This window comes from Camelus bactrianus, chromosome 6, assembly GCF_048773025.1.
Source record: "Camelus bactrianus isolate YW-2024 breed Bactrian camel chromosome 6, ASM4877302v1, whole genome shotgun sequence".
Lineage (NCBI taxonomy): Eukaryota > Metazoa > Chordata > Mammalia > Artiodactyla > Camelidae > Camelus > Camelus bactrianus.
Window position 1 is genome coordinate 29,482,910 of NC_133544.1, and position 19,712 is coordinate 29,502,621.

General features: G+C 50.4%; 1 protein-coding gene across 9 annotated transcripts in view; it reads right to left on the reverse strand.

The window, feature by feature from the left end:
- RAD51B (RAD51 paralog B) overlaps positions 1 to 19,712 on the reverse strand; it is a 696,422-nt gene that overhangs the window by 92,202 nt on the left and 584,508 nt on the right. For 4 of the 9 annotated variants that reach the window (XR_012507481.1, XM_045522133.2, XM_074365338.1 and 1 more), the window contains one exon: positions 2,535 to 2,608. The exons of the other annotated variants lie outside the window; for them this stretch is intronic. Coding sequence is in view for 3 of the 4 variants with exons in the window: in XM_045522133.2 (XP_045378089.2) it covers positions 2,535 to 2,608 (74 nt within the window). In the remaining variant the exon portion in view is untranslated. The remainder of the gene's footprint in view (positions 1 to 2,534; positions 2,609 to 19,712) is intronic. 9 annotated transcript variants of the gene reach the window in all.

The window sequence follows — 19,712 nt, forward strand, 5'->3', positions numbered from 1 at the left end:
CCCAGATCAAAGTCCACACCAGATCTGGCCTCCAGCACAGGCAATCCAACGATAGAGTTCCGAAGATTAATACTGATCTGCTTGCTAGGTGGCAAGGTCGTCTCCTACCCTGGATGCTCTGAAGTACCGAGGACTGGGTCACTCCCTGAGGGTGTTTCCCTGCGCCCCTCAGGACTGGTCATGCCCACTGCTTTTACATCTCTCTAGAAAGTAAGACTCACGCCTCATGACCAGGTGCCATGGGGAGGATGCCAAGAGATTTGCCTTGGAACAAGGGGTCTTAAGCTTAGGCCTCCTCAATCTTCCTGTGAAGGGCTTGACATCTCATTCCCCGAAGCCTGAAGATCCACGGAGAGGTTATAGAGAAAAGGACAGAATCTATGTTCTGGAGTCTACCAGGCTGGGGGGTGGGAGTCAATGGTCAGTTTCAACTTACCAAGACCCAAAAAGCACCCACTCTGAACCAACTGGACCCCAAAATCTGTAGGTTCTTAGCCTGGAGAATAATGCAGTCTGGTGACCCGCAGAGAACCAGGAGGCAGGGCCTTGCTGTATGAGCTTTGGGATCAGACAGACGTCAGTTCAGACTCTGGCCCAAATATTTAGAAGCTACATGAACTTGGGCAAGTCATGTAACTCCGTTCCTTCATCTTCCAGTTGGGGATTAAAAACCACATCCTCATAGCATTGCTGATTCAGGGGTTTTGACCAGATACCTCTGGCTGAGCAGCTCCCAGTAAGGAGAGGCACTGAAAGGGCTCTCCACAACGCCTGGCACAAGGCAGACACTAAGTAAATGGTATCACTTGTGATCTAAGCCCATCCCTATGGCTTCCCATTAGAGAAATAGGCATTCTTGAGAAGCTTCTTGGAAGCTAAGGTCTTTTTAGTCAGAAGACTTATTAAGGGAATCAGAAAGCCAGTCAAAGACACATTTTCCTCTTCTCTAACCTCGGAGTGGGTTTGGATGAAAAGACTCCACTTACTCCCCTCCCACCCCCGCCTCTTTTACCCCTTGGCCTGTTTCCCCAATCCCCCCACACCCAGGAGCCTAAGACCAAAAAACCCCTGACTAAATTGGCAGGCTCTCACCTCTCTCTGAGGAGTTCTGGAACAGACTAATGAGGTTACCACAGGTGCTGCCTTGCCACTGGCCATAAAAAAATAAAAATAAAAATAAAAATAAAAATGAACTACTCTCTGTTAGAGAACAGTCATGGGGGACACATGCCCAGAATCTGTTACTGCGAGGCTCTCAAACCACAGGACCACTTCAGTAACACTCCTGTTTCCCCGGCCCAGGATCCACTGACCAGGCTCCCTCCTGTCTCATTCGGGAGGCCCAGGGGGTTCAACATGGAGGCCCCTGGACCCTGGACTCACTCAGGCAGCCCTCCAGTGTCACCTACACGGGCTGCTGAGCCACTGGCTGGGGGGACAGGAGCTGTCTCTGGAGAGAGATAGACAGCCATGTCTCAGTCTTATTATTTTAAATCGTGTTTAGGGGGCGGGACAGGGTTTTGAGGGCTGAGGGCTAGGCCCACACTGCCAGTGGTTGAAGACATAGCTGCTTGTCACCCCGGCTGGCTGGGGTGAGGGTGAGGGTAGAGAGACACAATTTGAATTCCCTTCAACAGGTGAGTGAGTCCCTCCCCGCCAAAGAAACCCCCAGCGGTCAATGAGAATGGAAAACTGATCTTAGGCCCAAAATGTGTGCTGCCTATTCTTGTTTGCCAGGCTTCGTGGAGGGCACTTGAGCACCAGAATGAAGCTAAATCTTCCTCTGTGAGTTGAATGGAAGGTCTTCCACCTGGGGGCCCAGGAACAGGCATAGGTGGGGACCTGGGAGCTGGAGGGTGGCTGGAGCCCCCCTGAACATCAGGTTCCTGAGGGGAGTCCTGGAGCTCCATCCATTCATTCCACAAGTACAGGCTGGAGCTTTGTTCCCAGTGGGAGAGACAGATAATAAACAACATAGACATGTCTCATGTGTTATTTGGTAACAATCTGATGGAGAAAAATGAGCCAGGTAAGGGGGATAGGGAGCCTTTGGGCAGGGGTGCTAGCAAAGATAGGGTGTTTCTATTCTTTATGTGGACTGTTCCTTTGAGAAGGGAACAAGCCAAAATATGGGTGTGGGGGAGAAGGACTAGCAAGTACAAAGGCCCCGAGGTAGGCAGGAGCCTGGTTTCCTTGAGGAACAGCAAGGAAAGGAAGAGAGAGGAATGGGGAGATGGCAGGGGTGTGGGCAGAGAAGGAGCAGGGCTAGATCATGCAGGCCTGTAGGCCACTGTGAGCCACTGGCTTTTACTGAGTAAGATGGGAGCCACTGGAAGGTTCTGAGAAGATCAGGGACATGATCTCATGTACATGGATCGCCCTGGCTTTTGGGAGTGGACCGTAAGCAGAGTCAAGTGGAAAGAGGGTGACTATAGCAGTTGGTGCTCCATGGCCCATGAATCCTGACTCCACCCCATGCGACCTGTATCACCTTGGGTAAACTATTTAATCTCTCCGTGCCTCTGTCTCCTCACCTGTGAAATGGACTGGTACTTATTCTTCACAGGGCTCTTCCTGGAGTTGTTGTGGGGATTAAACGAGGTAGTACCTGCACAGGGACAGATACACAATAAAAGCTCAAATATTAGCCATTATTACACTGCTGCTGATGCTGTTTGGAGAGTGGGAGTCAAGATCTCCACGGGCAAAGGGGTATCAAGATTGAAGCCCTCGACTGGAAGGTCAGTCACTGAAGCCGGGACTCACTGGGAGGTCAGGATAAACAGTGAGTCAAGGATGAGTGGACAGCCCAGCTCCAGAGGCCAGGTGACAGTCCACAGGTGGGCGGTGGAGGGCATCCTAGGAGTTATCTGGGTGGCTAACTGGGATCAGGAGCTCCAGGCAAAGAAACTGGGAAATAGGAGCTGGGTTCTGGGAAGGCGCTTTTCATGAGACCTGAGTGAGGAAATACCCAGCTGCAAGAACAGCTCAAGAGCAAGTGACCAGTGCTCACATTTGATTTCAAGGGTTTTGATGGACTTCCTAAAGACCAACCTTCAGCTTCCAACAAGGTAGGAAGCAGGGCAGCTGGTGACACAGTCCAGCTTGCAAGCTGTCAAGTCGAGGAGGCAGCTGGGCAGGGTTCAGGAGCTGGGTTGGGGCTGATGTGTGGGAGAGAGATTGAAACCCACGGCAGGACTGAGAGGCTCTGGGGGACCACTAGCCCCTTAGTGAAACCCACTAGTGTATTTGGATTAGAGACAGTATCTCAAAAGTTTGACCAGACATTTTTAAATGAGTTTCAAACATCCCTGCTTCTAAGCCAGAAGACATGGGACAGAAACCAAGTACTTGAAGCCAAATTTTTGTATGAAACATGACCCAGCTATGCACCGGGATCTGAGGAGGGGGGGTGTGGGCTAACAAACTTCTCCAGAATGGTCTGTCTTCTAGTTCTTGGGACTGTGCTTTACAGAGTCATTCTGATAGGCAATGAGAAGAAATGATGTTCACTTCCTGTGCCTGCCTCCAGCAGCCCCTTCCTCCCCTTAGAGACTGCACACTCTTATTTTTCCCTTCTTCTAATAAGTGTGATTATCCAGCTCTTGGGTAAGGGTGAGGGTGGGGTGGGGGGGAAAGTCTCAACAAACAGCCAACCAACAATCAAACAACTAGTAACTGACCCATGAACAACCAACCAACTAACCAACGGCAGAAAAATGGTTCCTTAAGGATGTCAGTGTCCTAATTCTTGGAACCTACGAACATGTTACCTTCCAAGGCAAAGGGGAATTACGGTTACTAATTGGCTGGCCTTAAAATAGGCATATGGTTCTAGATTATCCAGGTGGGCCAAAGGTAATCATGAGGGTCCTTAAAAATGGAAGAGGGAGGCAGAAGAGGCGGTCAGAGTGATGAGACGTGGGAAGGACTCGACCTTCCATTGCTGGCTTCGCAGATGGAGGAAGAGGCCATGGGCCAAGGGAAGTGGGTGGCCTCTAGAAGCAGGAAAAGGCAAGAGAACAGAGTCACCCCTGAAGCCTCCAGAGAGGAGCACCGCCCTGACAACATCCTGATTTTAGCCCAGTGAGACCCATGTCAGACGTCTGAGCTCCAGTGCTGTAAGAGAATGAGTTGTATTGCTGAAGCCACTAAACTTGTGGAGATGTGTTACAGCAGCAATGGAAAATGACCATGCCAACCAGCCAAACGCTCTCTCTCTTCTGCACGGTCAAGCCCGGTGCTGCAGCACGTGTGGCCCTCAGCCTGCTGCTGCAGCCTTAGTTCACAGCGTCATCTGTCCTGAGCTCCAGCCAGCCAGGGAATCTTGTTTCTCTTCAGCCATCCCTGCCTCTCCCCTCTGCCAGTGTTTGAGATTCTTCCTGGAAGGGTCACTGTATCTTACATCTGCACGGAGCTTTCAGGCTTACAAAGCATCCTACGTGACGGATCCATATAAGCAAAAGTTACCCTCTTCATATGCCAGAGGGCGGGGTTCTGGACTTAAGTATTGTTCTTGGACACCCTCAGAGGGAGAAGCTTAGCTGTGGCAAAAATGGCCACAAGAGTGAAAACAAGAGGGTTGGAAGGTCACAGAAGGTTGCCTGAGGGCCCTGGCTCCACCTCCCAGCTTAGCCCCAGTCCCCAGACCCAGACTCCCTGGTGACAGGGCCATGCTTTTGCCCTTTTAAGTAGACTAGGGTATTTAGTAACCAGTTGTTGGGAACATTTCTCAGTATCCTCCTCTGGTTCTTACCATGAACTCCAGATGCCTTCTTCACTTGAAGGACCCTTTGGAGAGAATCTTAATTCTGGGCCCTCCCCTAATCTTAGGCTCTACCACAGGTCATGCCCTGGGCTCTGCTCCAGGCCAGACAGCCCCCTGGCTATTTCTTGTTCCCACAGGTGGGTGCAGGACAGGGAGCTGCAGGGCAGAGGGGCCTGGGGCTGGGGAGCCAGGGCCACCAGGGCAGGCTTGCTCTTTCCTCTTGTGGGCATGGCCCATCCTGATACTCTGGGTCACATTAGGTAAACGGGGGAAAGAAAACAATATCTGTTGGCTACAAAATGAGCCCATCAGGAAAGTAATGTTATTGCCAAGTGTTCTCCCAGGGCATGGCAAACAAACAAGGTAAAAACCTGTCTCTAACATCAGGCCCCAGTTCCAGATCATGGGCCCTGGTGGCCCCTCAGTGAGGAGAGGCCTGGTGGCCCGTAAGCAGAAACCCCTTTCGACTTGCCTCTCTTCACTTTGCCAGGATTACTTGGCTTGTTCCCTCAGCTCCTGGATGAGAGTCTCCTGACTGAGCAGCCCGTAGAGGGCAGAGGCTTCTGGGATTCAAGTTGCTGTTAAGCCGACCTCCATGGCAAAGCGGGGAGTCCAGGGCAGCGCCGGCTGCTGGCTGTGCCCTTTCAGCAGTGGCATCCCCATCTCCAAGGAGGCAGCCAGGTCAGAACAGGACTTCAGCAGCTTGCCCTCTGGGCGGGCAGAGGTGTCCCATAGCAACTGGGGCTATGATCTGCATATGACAGCCCACTGCATCTATTCAGGACTGTCTCTCCCCTGTTTCCTTTGAAACAGGCTTGCCCTATATCCAAGTTCCCTGTGAGTCCCATACAATGAAAACAGCAGTTGACGGGTTCCCTGTAACTCGTGAAATCTGAGTGCATCCAAGGGGAGAAAGAGTGCTCATTACTGAAACACAAAACGAGCCCCTTTCAAGGCACGGCTAGTTGGCCCTTCAGTTTGCTGCCGCTGACCCCGCTGCCCTTCCGAGCACAATAAGCAGAGGGAGGAGAGGGAGAGAGAGGTCTTCACTCCTTAAGTTGCCAATTGATCACTCTCCTAACCCCTATGGGGGCTTCTTCATCCAAACAATTCAGGTGACAGAGGTCAGGCCTCCAGCCATTCCTCTGGGGAGCTCTCAGCTCTCCCCGTAGGGACTTTCCCAGGTGAAACAAAGAGGCGCTCTGGAAGCCTTAAACAAACTCCTGCTGCTGCTGCACAGCAGAAACAGAGAGAGGGGAAATTAGAGGTGCCCAGAATCACAGCACGGGGCCTCAGCCCCTTCATCCAGCTAGACCTCGCACTCTTTTCATGCTCTGGGACTGGGCTGTGCATTGCGGAAGCCCAGTCACGCCCAAGCTCCAACATGGCGGCCAATGACCGACCACCTAGAATGGGACCGGGGAAAGGAAGCCATGTAAGGGGCAGAAACCACTCTACATTTGCCTGCAATGGCTTTTTTTTTCTTAGCCGATTAACCAGACTTCTAATACACAAAAAATATCAGAAGATGAGAAAGAAAAGGAAGGTGGAGGAAGAGGAAGAAGAAATTCATGAGGTAGGCCAAAACAGTGCAAGCTGCCAAAGAAAGCCTGTAGAGAACTGTGGCCCATTCTTCAGGCTGTCCATTGAGGACTCTGGAGGACCCAACCCCACCACTTGGATGGGGCACCATATTGTGCACAGCACAACACAGGACAGTGCAAATGAAAAGAATACACTGGGGCTCTGGGGCTTATCCCACCCAGGAACCAGAGTACATGGTCCTTTTGTGCCAATGATCTGGTGTAAGTTTACTTGGGGAGCGCAGGCAATCGTTCAATCACCGTGCTTCTGATTTTATCATCAGGAACTAAACTGTACCACTTGCAAGGCTCTAAATATGCCCTGCGCTTTCATTTTTCCATCTTCCTTCTGGAATGCCCTCCACCCACTCACCTACCTGACAAATTCCTGCTGATTCTTCAAGCTAAATATTTAGTGCTATATTCTTTATACATATTCATCTCTTAGCACTATTCACATTGTGTTATCACGATCTGTTTGCTTACTTTTCTGCCACAAGACTATAATTCCTTTAAGGGTAGGATCACTGATTTATTAATTTTGGTACTGTTGGTAGTTAGGTATTGAATAACTACCCGAAGAATTGAACTGAATCATGATAAGGATAATTATTTCTTTTTCAGGTACTAGACTGGGTTTTATGAATCATTCAAGGACTTGTGAATAGGGCTACAGTACTACATAACTCTAGGGACCCCATTCACATGGAATATAATGTAAAAAGGGCCCCCAGAGCTATTCAATATGGTGGCCCTGCTTGTGGAACTCCTATCATAGGCTGGGCACAGTGGTGGGAGTCCAAGTACTAGGAGCTTACACTCCAATTACAGAGACAGAACTAATATGGAAGGATGCAATAAGAGCATGGTCAAGGGTGGCCCTACCTGTTGGTGGAGCAGGAGTCCTGGGAGAGGACAGATCTGTGTGGACTACAGCCATTGGGAAAGGCTTTGTGAAGGAAGGAGAACTTGCACTATCCATGATGACAAAAATAGGACTATGAAAAGGTTTGCAGAGCACGGAGGATTTTTAGGGCAGTGAAACTGTTCTGTATGATACTGTAATGGTGGGTACATGTCATCATACATCTGTCAAAATCCATAAAACGTACACCACCAAGAGTGAACCCTAATATAAACCAGGAACTTTGGGTGACAATGAGGTGTCAATAGGAGGTTCACTGATGTTAACAAATGCACCACTGTGGTAGGGGATGCTGGGGGGATGTGGTAGTGGAGGACGGGGGGGTGTCTATAAGAAATCTCTGTACTTTCTCTTCAGTTTTGCTGTGAGTCTTAAACTGCACTTAAAAAAATCTATTTAATTAAAAAAAATTTTTTTAAACATATGAGCCCATTTTCCAGTATGTTGAAAAAAGAACCAACAAAACACCCAGGGAAGACAATGAACAACATGGCCTGACCATAGAGGGTGGAAGGGGGTGTGCAGTGAGGAGTAAGGAGAACTTAGGTTGAGTAGGCAAGGTGGGGCCAGATGATGAAGAATCTTGAAAGCCAAGCAGAGAAGCTGAGACTTGATTTTGGAGAACAAGAGGGCCTTAGGTTTTAGAGCTGAGAAGTGATACAACAAATATTCCAGCTGTAGAAGCAGAGTTTGATGAGTATTAGAAGAGAGTCTAGAACAGTCTCCCAGTCATCAAGGCACCAGGAGTTTCTCCCTGCTCAGCAGGTATATGCCCTGATCCCTGACTATGAATGGAGCTAGGGAAGAGCACGGTTGATCTGGTGGCAGCAGGTAAGATCCTACAGAGCTACCCCGAGACTGAGTTTTCTAGAAATGGATCAAGATCACATTATGAGTGAAGCTGGCATAATATGTGAGACGAGAATCCCTAAGCCTGAGGGGCTGGCCTGGTTGCACTGCGGACTTGCTGTTTGAAGTGTGGCCTTAATGTTGCTTTCCTGATACCCAACAGGGACGGTAAGTAAGACAGTTCTGTGCACAATGGGCCACATTTGCCTTCTTGCTTATTCTCCGGGTTTTTAGTACAGAGTATAAGAGAGGAAGATGTGGTTTTCTTTATAAGTTGCATCTTGGGAGCCAGTCATTGAACAAATAGTTATAGACTCTAAGGACATAAACAAAACAGAACAAAACAAAAAACCTCAAAACCCAAAACAAACAGACTGGACAAACTCCCTGCCCTCCCAGAGCTAACATTCTAGTACGAAGCTATGTAAAGTTAGCTTCTCATCAGCTGTAGAGAAGGGTGGCTCCTGGAACTGTTGAAGCTGGAGAAGCCAGGAGACAAGGGTGACAAAAACCAGGGGAATGTGAGGGCTTGGCCCCATGAAAAGGGAACAAGTTTACCTTGTTCTAGAAAAACAATCCTCAAAATTTTCACCCCAACATTCGCATGAGATGCAGGCAGATGTACCTCGCTCAGCAAGGGTGGCTTATGGTCACAGCAATACTAGGAAAAGGTGGGTGAGGTGAAGCATCCCTGGAGAGAAGTGGTCCAGATCCTCTCCTGGCTGCATCAGGATAATGGGATGGAGTGAGACATGCAAGGGAGCAGTTGCTTCCTCTGAGCATTCTCCAAAAATAGCAACTTTTCAGCAAGATCTTAAAAAATAATATTGACATGAAGATGTTAAGCCCATCACGAAAACACTTTGGGGGGAAAACAAGAGTCTGTCAAATATTTAATCAAAATATGAATAATCAGGCATGAGATGCAGGGAGAAGCAGGGGTGGAGGGGGTGGGTGTTGGCCTCCTTTATGTGTCTGCTCTGCTGGGTGTGGAGGCCTGGCTATACTGCTCCCCAGCCCTTAAGAATTATTATAAAACTAGTCACAGAGTGGCAGAGTCCACCTCAATATAAGAGAAAACTTCCTGAGGTTGAAAACTTTCAAACAATGGCTCAGATGTCTTTATGAAGTGGTTTGCTTCCCTTCATAGAAGAATTCAAACCCCAGGATGGTCACCTGTTGGAACAGGGATGCTGGATTCCATGACCAATCAGAACCTGACCACCTGCTTCAAATCTCAGGTTCTGGTAAAGGAAGGCAGAGATCTGAGAAGTCGGAGGAGGAATCTGAGGGCCAGCCTCACCTAGAACCCAGAGAAAAATCTTTCAGCAACAATCGTAGGAGCCCAAAGGCTGATTCTTTTTTGGTTTGTTTTTACTGAAATATAGTTGATTTACAATGTTGTGTTAGTTTCTGGTGTACAGCAAAGTGATTCAGTTTTATATATATATATATATATATATATATATATATATATATATATATATATATTCTTTTTCATATTCTTTTTCATTATAGGCTATTACAAGCTATTGAATATAGTTTCTAGTGCTATACTGTAGGTTCTTTTTGTTTATCTGTTTTATACATAGTAGTTTGTACTACTTACAATAGCCAAGACATGGAAGCAACCTAAATGTCCATTGACAGATGAATGGATAAAGAAGATGTGGTATATACATATAATGGAATACTACTCAGCCATAAAAAAGAACGAAATGTTGCCATTTGCAGCACCATGGATGGACCTAGAGATTATCATACTAAGTGAAGTCAGTCAGACAGAGAAAGATAAATATCATATGACAGCACTTATATGTAGAATCTAAAAAAATGATACAAATGAACTTAGTTACAAAACAGAAACAGACTCACAGACATAGAAAACAAATTTATGGTTACCAAAAGAGAAAGGGCCAGGGAGGGATAAACTAGGAGTTTGGGATTAGCGAAGGCTGTTTCTTAAAACCGAATGTCGTCAGAATTCATTCCCTGCCAGCTCTTCATCACCGAGGGCTTAGCAGTCATTCCTGTTGCCTGGAGGCACTTTAAGGATGCCCAAAATGGAGAGGAGAGAACGTGAAGGGAGAGACTTGCCAGGATTAGAACACAGTGAGGTTTGCTCTTAGGGCTGTGCAGAAATTTGAGAACAGAAAGGCCTGGCTCTGGCTGAGTCAGATCCCAGCTGCCCCCAGGCCCTCCTCAGCCTCCTCGGCTGATTGAATAAACGGCTGTAAATCACCTTCTGCTAGAGGAAGCCTGGTCCTCACGGGAGGGCCTGAGATTGGCCCCTGATAAGGCAGCTTGTCCTGCCTGGCTCCCCGTCCACACCCTCGTGGCTGGGCCTGTGGTGGGTGCTGCCGAGTTCAAAGGCCCTGCTTCCCTCAGACCCACATCAAGGACTGAAATGAGAAAAGGGTCTTGGACCTCCTCTTAGTGAGAGATGGGACCACCTTTGTGGTGTGTGTGTGTGTGTGTGTGTGTGCTGAATTTTTCCTGTCACTATTGTGTTTTCACTCACTGGATGTAGAATATCTGAAAACAATCGTCGGAAATAGAATCTTTCACCTATGGCCAGAGACTGGAGTCCGGCCCAGTTTGGGGAGAGGCTGTGTTCACCCAGTGGGAACCTGGTGACCCACGTCAAGGAGGCTCACCAGAGGCATGGCTGGGCTTTCCCAGCCTCCGCCCCCCAAACTGGTGCTTTGCAATTCCCTCCGCCAACCAGGCCGCAGGCGTTGAGGGGACGTGCCCCCTGCCTACCAGCTCTCTCAATGGGAGAGGTCCACCTGGAGGTCAGACTTTATCCTCAGACCCAGAAACCGCCTCTGTCTCCAGGCATACCACTTCCCCTCGAACCCAACCTGATAATCAAGAGGGCTGAAGTCCAGCCCTCTCCTGGGCTCTTGGGAAGGTGCCCTGTGGTGGTGGCAAACCGGGTGGGGAGACCGAAGGACTTCCACCCATTCTGAGGTTAAGGCTGCTGGGTGCTGGCGGGGGGAGCTGACGAACTCTGTGGCCATAAGAAAGGGGTGAGGAGGCCCCTCCAACCCCGGCTCCCCTCAGGCCTGCACCTGCCTCCTCTCTGGGAAAGGGGAACACGTCATTCTCTTTCTCACAGGCCTGCCCCGTGCAGAGATGGATTGGCTGGTTCCAGAGGCCTCCAGTTCACGGAAAGTGCCACAGTAATGCTAACAGAGGCCGTCCAGGCCTCTGCGGTGTGACCTCTCCTGAGAAGAGCCAGGCCAAGCCATGGGCCAACACCCACGGGCCGAAAAGGAGACCGGGAACATTGAGGAGGGAAAAAAACGGGAAGTACTGAGATCTGTACCAGAGGGATACCGGCCGCAGAGAGCCTGTCTGCAGGCTTTCTCAGCCATTCTGTCGGCCCTGAGGTTTAAAGGATCCAGTGAAGAAAAATTGGGCCCCAAACTGATTATGCACAACTTCCCTGCAAAAGTGTAGATCGCCCCCTTCCTGCCCCAAACTCCAGGTGGAGCAAATGCTATTAATACCCCCAGTGGCTCCCTGATCCACTCTAGAAACCTCCTTGGTCGCGGCCAGCTGTTCTGAACAGGTTTGGGAAAGTGATCTTTGGCACAGAATGAAAAGGGTGTGTGTAGGGGGGTCGGGGGGGACCCCAAAGTCCTCTATCAGGGCCAATATTATTTTTAATTGCCGAGAATCAGCTTGTGGCTATCGCTCAAGGCTGCAAAGCACGGGCTGGCCAGGGATCGGAAACCAACTTCAGAGGAGGTAAAAAAGCCAGTCCCAAGGACTGTTCATTACCAAGCTGTCGTTTCTTATGGAAAATCAGGTGACGCCTCTGAATTTATACAATCTTCTCCCCACCACCTCGCCCTCTTTCATTCCCCTCTAGAAAGGGAGCAGTGAATGTGAGCAATCTGGGAATTTTGGTTTCTGCCTTGCCCCTGAAGCATGACCGATGGCCCATTTTTCAAGCCAAATCTCACCCCTTGCAGGCAGCTGTCAGGAAACCACAGAAGGTGCTTGAAGGAGCACAAGAAATGGCTGGTTCTAATCTGGAGAAAAAAAATGAATTAACAAGGCAGCTACTTATGGAAGAATGTTTTCTTTTCTTCGGCCTCAGCCTGCATATTTTCACAACATGTGTACTCTGTTACCTTGTCACTTCCCTGTTTTCTTTGGGTAAATAACTGGGCTCTGGTCTTAGGGGGAAAAAAAAGAAAGAAAAAAGAAAAGCCAGCTTGGGAGGATCACGGGGAGGGCCAGCCCGGCTGCGCTGGAGGGGAAGAATGAGCATGTTCTGGGGATCAAACAGGCGCGTCGCCGACCTGGCCGGCCCGCTCTGGATGGAGCTTTTCATTGAACTCTGCAAGTCACGGTGTGGGAGTCAGGGAAGGGAGGAAACTCTGCTCCCTCAGCCGTGGGGCTGGCAGGCCCTGAGGCTGGGGGAAATAAAGAACTTTTCTGCTTCGCCAAGTCAAATGGGAAGCCCTCTCTGAACTCAACAGAATCAACAAAGCGCCCTGTGACTCTTCTCCCAGCCTCGCCTTCCCACTGGCCAGGGAGCCATCAGGGTGAGAGGGTCGGCCCCACGGGACCCTGTCACGAGCCCTGCAGGACCCAGGTCCTCCCCCAGAGCACAGGAGGAGGGTCTTCCTTGGCAGCGACCCACAGCCAGTGCCTGGACATGGCGGCAAGGGTTTTCATCTAGAAAATGCTCAAAGGGTTGGAGTCTCTTGTCTTGCAGAGATTTTGCCTCATCCTTTTTCACTTTTCTGGCTCAGGGATACTCCCCTTGGGACGTCCATGCCATACACCAGATGAGGACAAAACAGCACCGCTCTCCCCTCATGATAACCTTGAGATACACACTGCTGATGAGGGTGCAGGAGGAGGGCTGGTTTGTAGGGGAACCACTGGCTATCCTGACAAATTGGGACCTTCTATTATAAAGTCATACAACTCTTACGTGCTTAGGTCCTCAGGGCTGATCACTAGGACAGAGAGCCAATACTCACAGCACCCCCAGTACTAACTCCAGAGGGAGTTAGTTCACCATGCGCCACAACACGCCTGTGGGAGCTTGCTCCACCCTGCCGGGGGAAACCGAGGCAGAGCCTCCTCAGAGGTTGAGAACAGCAGGGCAGCCCCCGAGGCCGACGTGGCAAAGGTGCAGGGGGATTAATCGGGTGCTGTCTGTGCATTTCCTTCCTCCATCTGCTCGGGAGTCTTTGATTCCAGCCTTGAACTCCCCATCGCACCTTGTAGATCACACAGCCTTCGTCGGGCAGAGGGTGGGAATTCAAAACTGGCGTTTTCGGTTGCAACGTTCTGGCCCCCATCTGTTGAGCACTTCCTTCAATATCACTGGAAGGGGTGAAAATGTCCCTCGAGGTGGGTCACTTGGAGAGGAAGGGGGATGTCGCTGTAAGAGTTGCCTATTCCAAACTGGCACTTACAAGGTGTCAGGGGCTTCTGGAGGGAGAAGAGGGGAGAGCCTGAGGCTTTCTGGGAACAGGGGACAAAGACATTCATGGACTATCCAAATCATTCATGCGATTTGATTCTGCAAAAGGCAGCTTTGGAGATGTGCTGCGAGGCTGGGGTGGCAGGGGCAGCTGTGAGAACAAACGCGACAGCCCACATTCATGGACTCCTCGCTACCCCTAGGACTGTTGAGTACTTTACACATATTATCTTATTTAATCCTCTTAATAACCGACAGAGGTGGGTGCTATTGTCCTCCTGTTCCAGAGGAGGAAACAGAGGCACAGAGAGAGTACGTAGCTTGCTCGGGTTCACCCGGAGAGACTGGACATGTGACAGTCATTCAGGCAGGGTGATTCCAAAGCCAGTGTTCTCCACGCTGGGCCGCCCCTGGGGAGAAGTGGCAGGCGCTCCCTCCTCACCACGTGGCAATTAGGAGACGTTCCTTCACCTGGCTTGACGGCCTGCCCCACACCCAGGAGGAGGTTCTCCTGGCACCTGCACTGGCAGCAGAAGGTCACGGGGTCTCTCCAGTCACTGTCCCAATAGCGTTTCCACATATAGCCCTGCAGCGCTGGTCACACTGGAAGCTGCTCTTCCTCCACCCAGCTCCCCGGCCCAAGCCCACGCCCACCTGGTTTCTGTTTGGGCCTCACACTTCTGGTCTTTACTTCTTCCTTGTCACCTCCCCTAAGTGCCCTGGGATGTGCTTTGCAGACTAGAGGCCTCAAGTAAGGGGTTGAGCTGCACTTCTCCCACGGTGGCCGCTAGACTACTGGCCCTGGTATCCTCCAGGGTGGGGCTTCAAGAATGCAGAGTCTCAGGCTCTGCCAGAGACTGTGAGATTCTCAGAAGTGGGGCTGGACACCTGCATTTGTAACAAGCTCCCCAAGGAATGCTGACGCTCCCTAAAGTTTGAGACCCACCATTTAGGCTCTTGACGATTCAGGATGTGCTGTCCATGAGCCCGACGCAGCCACACAGGACCCAGGCAGTGCCACGCTGAGCTCTGCCTCTTGTCCTTCAGAGGCTGCAGAGCGCGCCCTGCGCCGAGACCGCAGGGTTCATCTGGGCCCAGGCACGGGTGTTCTCAGGTGGGAGGCTGGGGCGAGAGGAAGTGAGGAGGGGTGGTGGGAGGTGTAGGAGGCTGTGCGGTATCTCTGCCAGCCCCTTTGGAAGTCCTGAAGAGGCGAAGGCCCTGGCCCCAAATTCCCCAGCAAAGGTTCCAAGCAGCATGGCTCCAGAACCCCATTTTAAAAGGCATTCCTGAATCTGGCCATTTCCTGCTGGATGATCCCAGCAAGCAGGATGGAGAGCAAATCAGGCCCCAGGGCTTTCAGAAGGGAAGCCAGGCAGCCAGGGAAGAGGGGAGAGTGGGTGGGGACCCCGCTGGGCCCCCTGGGGCAGAGGAGAGCACAAGGGTGAGTCGTTCCAAGGCAGCGGAAGGGCACCTTCCAAGAGCCTTGGGAGAGAAGCAGCCCCCGAGAGACCCTGAGTCCCCAGCTCAATCATGAAAGATATCCTGGGCAGGTCACTGCGTCCAGAAAATGACATTAAGCTTTTGGTCAGTCAGTTGGAGTTTGAGAAAATGGAAAAAACAAAAAACAAAAGCAAAAAAACCCCCAGAAAGCCTTTATAAAATTGGAAAAGGAAGAGTTTTTCCTCAACTCACAAACAACTGAACACAAAGTATTTTAAACTTGGCATGTGGTAGGACCTCCATGAAAATCATTTCTCAGCTCATTTGAAGGGAAAATAGTGCTATTTTTGTGACCACCTATAACCTCTGGGCATGCTCAGTGGAAGTAACTCAAGTGAAAATCTGACTCTTAGTCAGAACAGTGGGACAAGTAGGAGATAGAGAAGGGAGGCGACATGGATGCGGGGGGCCTTTGGATGTGTGGAGGCACAACTTCTAATTCTGGAACTGTTCGTGCCCGTGGGGACTTGGATGAGCCCCTTCGTATCTCAGAGTCTGGGTTTTCTGGGTTGAGCAGGGAAGAATGCTGGGCAGCCAGCAGAGTGGCTGTGGCCCTGGGGCCACCTGTGCAGACACATGGTGCCTTTGTCCATTCTGCAGGCTTGAGTCCTGCTCAGAGTCCAGCCTGGACAAACACAGACCTTTCCCACCATCTCTTTAGTGGGAAAACCACAGGAAATGGACTAAGAGCAGCTCTGCGGTCTTCTTCTTTAGATTCATAAAATTAGAGCATTTCTCAGAACTGCTCCTATGGTTTGTATTTATGTAGTGGCATATATAGAAAGTCATGCATACATTTATTTATATTGTGTCATACAGCACATATACAAATCACAAATAGCTGTCATTTGTGTTTATATAATGTCATTTATATATATATGAGACACTATTAAATACAAATCAAGGATATTCATACACGTATTATAAATATCTATTATATTATAGGTGTATATAATACCTATTATAGGTATTAGTATATATACACACATATATAGGTATTTGTGTGTGTGTGTCTATACATATGGCACTATATATAAAGACATCACACACACACAGTTACTGGTTGTTACCTAAGGCTTCCCAATGAAACCATAGACAATAAACAGTTGACTCCTCTTGTGGGTTGAATTGTGTCCCCAGAAAGATATATTGAGGTCATAACCTGTGAATATGACTTTGTTTGTAAACAGGGTCTCTGCAGCTGGAACTAAGATGTACATTACACTGAGCTCATTCTGGAGTAGGGTGGGCCCTGATTCCAATATGACTGGTGTCTTTATAAGAAAAGCAGAGACAGAGACAGACATACACAGAGAGAAGACCCAGACCCACAGGGAAGACAGCCACCAAGAGACGGAGGCAGATGCTGGAGGGAAGCGTGTACAAGCCGAGGCACTACAAGGACTGCCAGCAACCACCTGAGGCTAGGAAGAAGCAAGGAAGGCTCCTTCCCTGGAGCCTTCAGGGGCGCATGGCCCTGGAGACACCTGGATTTCAGACTTCCAACCTCCAGAACTGAGAGAATACACTTCTGGGGTTCGAAGCTGCCCAGTTAAGCACCAGCGCGTGGTAATTTGCTCGGGCAGCCCTAGGAACCTAATGCGCGACTCCCACTGCAGAGTGAAAAGGAAGCAAAAAAAAAAGCCCTTTGTGTCAGGCTTCTGCATCTGCTGAGTCACCCCCCTCACCCCACCCCCCTCACCCCACCCCCTCCCCTCACCCCCCAACCCTCATTCCCTTTCTTTGGCGCTCTCTTCCTCTCAGGGGAAGGGGTAGGGTGGAGATATTTAACTGTTTGCAACTGAAACCAACATCTGACAGGTTATGAAGCCCCCCTCCACCCTCGTCTGTGGCGACGGCTGATGGCTCAGGGCACATGGCCACCACTCGAAGACCAACTTGGCCATCTGGAAGCGGGGAGCTGAGAGAGGATGACACTTCACAGCCTTTCTCTCCTGGCCGCACTCCTTTTCGGCACCAGGACAGCTTTTCTGAGAGCTTTAAGCTCTCAGAGGGTGGTGGAAATTTACGGTCAGTATGCTTCTAGATCAGAGTTCCTGCTGTTAGAGAGTTTTCTCTTTTCACTTTAGTGGTACACGGGAATTCTCCCCACCCCCTCAAAACAGCCACACATCTTTTTAAAATTTGCACCTTTTTTTCAGACTGATTTCCTATGGTGAAGGAGAGGCTAGGAAATGCCCAATAAATCATTCGTCTGTCCTCACTCAATTGAGAGGCAGGAAATGCCAAGAACAGTCCCCTTACCTTTTTGACTTTGCATATAACAAGAACTATCAGGACCCTTTGAAGGGCAACTACTCTGACAGCAGTATTAATTCTTCAAGGCCACTGGAGTTGTTTCTAGGGACCAGACCCAAAGGCAAGGCAGCAGGCCCGTTTGGGCTGCTGACTGCCTCCACTACCAACCCCCTCCATGGGCAGCCTCTCCTGGGCTGGCCCTGGGAAGTTGATTCAATCAGCAGTGATGTAAGGGGCTCCAGGTACATGGCATGGCACTAAGCCGTGCAGGATAAAAGAAATTTTAATCCTTAGCCCTCATCTTTAAGGAGTTCAGAATCTAGATGGCGCAACAGCTAAGTCATGTACATCAAGATAATGACTCCATACAAAGGGGCTTATGGGAAACGTCCAAGGAGAGGTTGCTGGTGTGTGGAGGGGAGGAATGGAAGATGCTTGCCGGCAGCCAGAAAGGCTTCTTGGGAGAGGTGAAGAAGGCTCTGGGCAGGGCGTGATGACTAGGTAGGGTTTGGGAACTTGGGGAGAAGCAGGGATGCATTCCGAAGATGCCGGAGCTCCTGAGAATGGCCTAGAGTGGGGGTGAGAGAGGTAGGAAGGCACATGGCTCCTCAGGGGATGGTGAGAAAGCTGGGGTGTGCAGAGAAGGCCAGGAGGGACAGGAAACAAAGCTACAGAGATGAGCAGAGGCCTTCCTGGGGTGGGTAGCAGGGTCTCAAGGTCCTGGCTGAGGCTTGTGGGAGATGGAGAGGGATAGCCTGAAACTGTGCCCAGAACCAGCATCAACAGGCTGGTCCTCCCCAGAAGGTGGCCTCCGGGTGGACTCGTGCTCAGGGAAACGCCTATCAGGCCTGATGTGGGCTCCGACGCAGGTTTCCTTGAGCCCATGCCGGGAGGTGGTTCCAACATGCACTTCAGAGTAAACCTTCCCTTAAACTTCCTGGAATGTTTTCTCCTCCAGTTTCCCCCACTAGAATCAGCCTTTCCCTGTCCCTCTTGCTCTTTCTGGCCACCTCCCCTCCCAGATGGCCCCACCGCTACCCTGGGCATTCTCTCCCTGCTGTGGGCTCCCTCCACCCCCTCCTCCTCTGACCTTCCCTCCTCACCTGGCCCCTGCGTTCATCCGGGACAGGTGGGCTTCTCCTTTGGGAATTTGAGGCGTCCTCAGTGGGGCCTGATTTTCTCCCCATGACCAGCCCTCTGGCTATCCCGGGGCTACAGTTCTCCATCTGGCTCTGGCTTTTAGGAACAATCTGGGAAGGAAGCTGCTCTTCAGGGAGGGTGGGAGTGCAAAGAGGATGCAGACAGGAGGCCGGCTAGGAGGCCACTGGTTCCTGCCTGAGCAAGGCCCTGGGAAGGAAGAGACCTCGGAAGGGGGATGGGAAAGTCAGATCCAAGGTGGGTCTTTCCTGTTTGAGGTCTGTCCCCTTTACCTGAACGGGGGCCACGAGTTTGTGTCTGTTCCAATCAGCATGGCTTCTCCAGGCCCCAGACAGCTCCAGATACATGGTGGATACTCAGTACACCAAGTAAGTGAAGTCGGGGTGAAGGGATGAGTGGGTAAAGGAATAACTCAGCAGTGCCCCCACCAAAGAGGAGGGACCCTCTGCAACGCTACCCCCAAATATGGTGACTTGACATATTAAATCTTTTAAGCTGAAGGGAGTCTGAGAATACAGGAGAAGCAGGAAGGTCACTCTGACTGTCGCCCTGACCCTCTTCCCCTGAAACAGGCCATGAAACCTTCACTTGAAGGTGCCCTTCTTGTACCTGGAGGTATACCTTATCTCTGGAGACAAAGGGACACTGAGAAGAATCCTAGCAAACAGGCCTTGCAAAATTCCCGCAGTTTACCACACTTACTTCATTTTCCTTATGCTATCGTATTCATCCACGACTGCCCACTCTTCATCAAACCTAACGTAAAAATATCAGGTTGGGTCTCCCTTTCCGTATGAAGGCTCTGGTGTCACAGAAAACTTACATTAAATAAATGTGCCCGCTTCTCTCCTGCTAATCTGCCTTTGGCAGTTTCATTTTCAGACCCAGCCAGGGACCCTGAGAGGGCCCAGGAGAGCGTTTTCCTCCCCTACACGGGTCAGCGAGCAGACATCCCAAGACCCACCTGCACAGCCGTCCGTGAAGGCGGGGACTCCTTACTCCCTTGGGTCCCCGCTTCCTGTCTCCCGTTTCCCCTGCACTGATTCACAGGTGTACAGGTGGAATCAGACAGCACTGAAAATGTCCTCTGAGACCACACATCTCATCCCTCATTAGATGGACAAGGAGACTTTCACAGATTTAGGTTATGACTGTCCCACTTCTCTTGAGGGCCAGTGTGAGTTGTTTTTTTTTTTTTTCTTTCCTGCAATATCT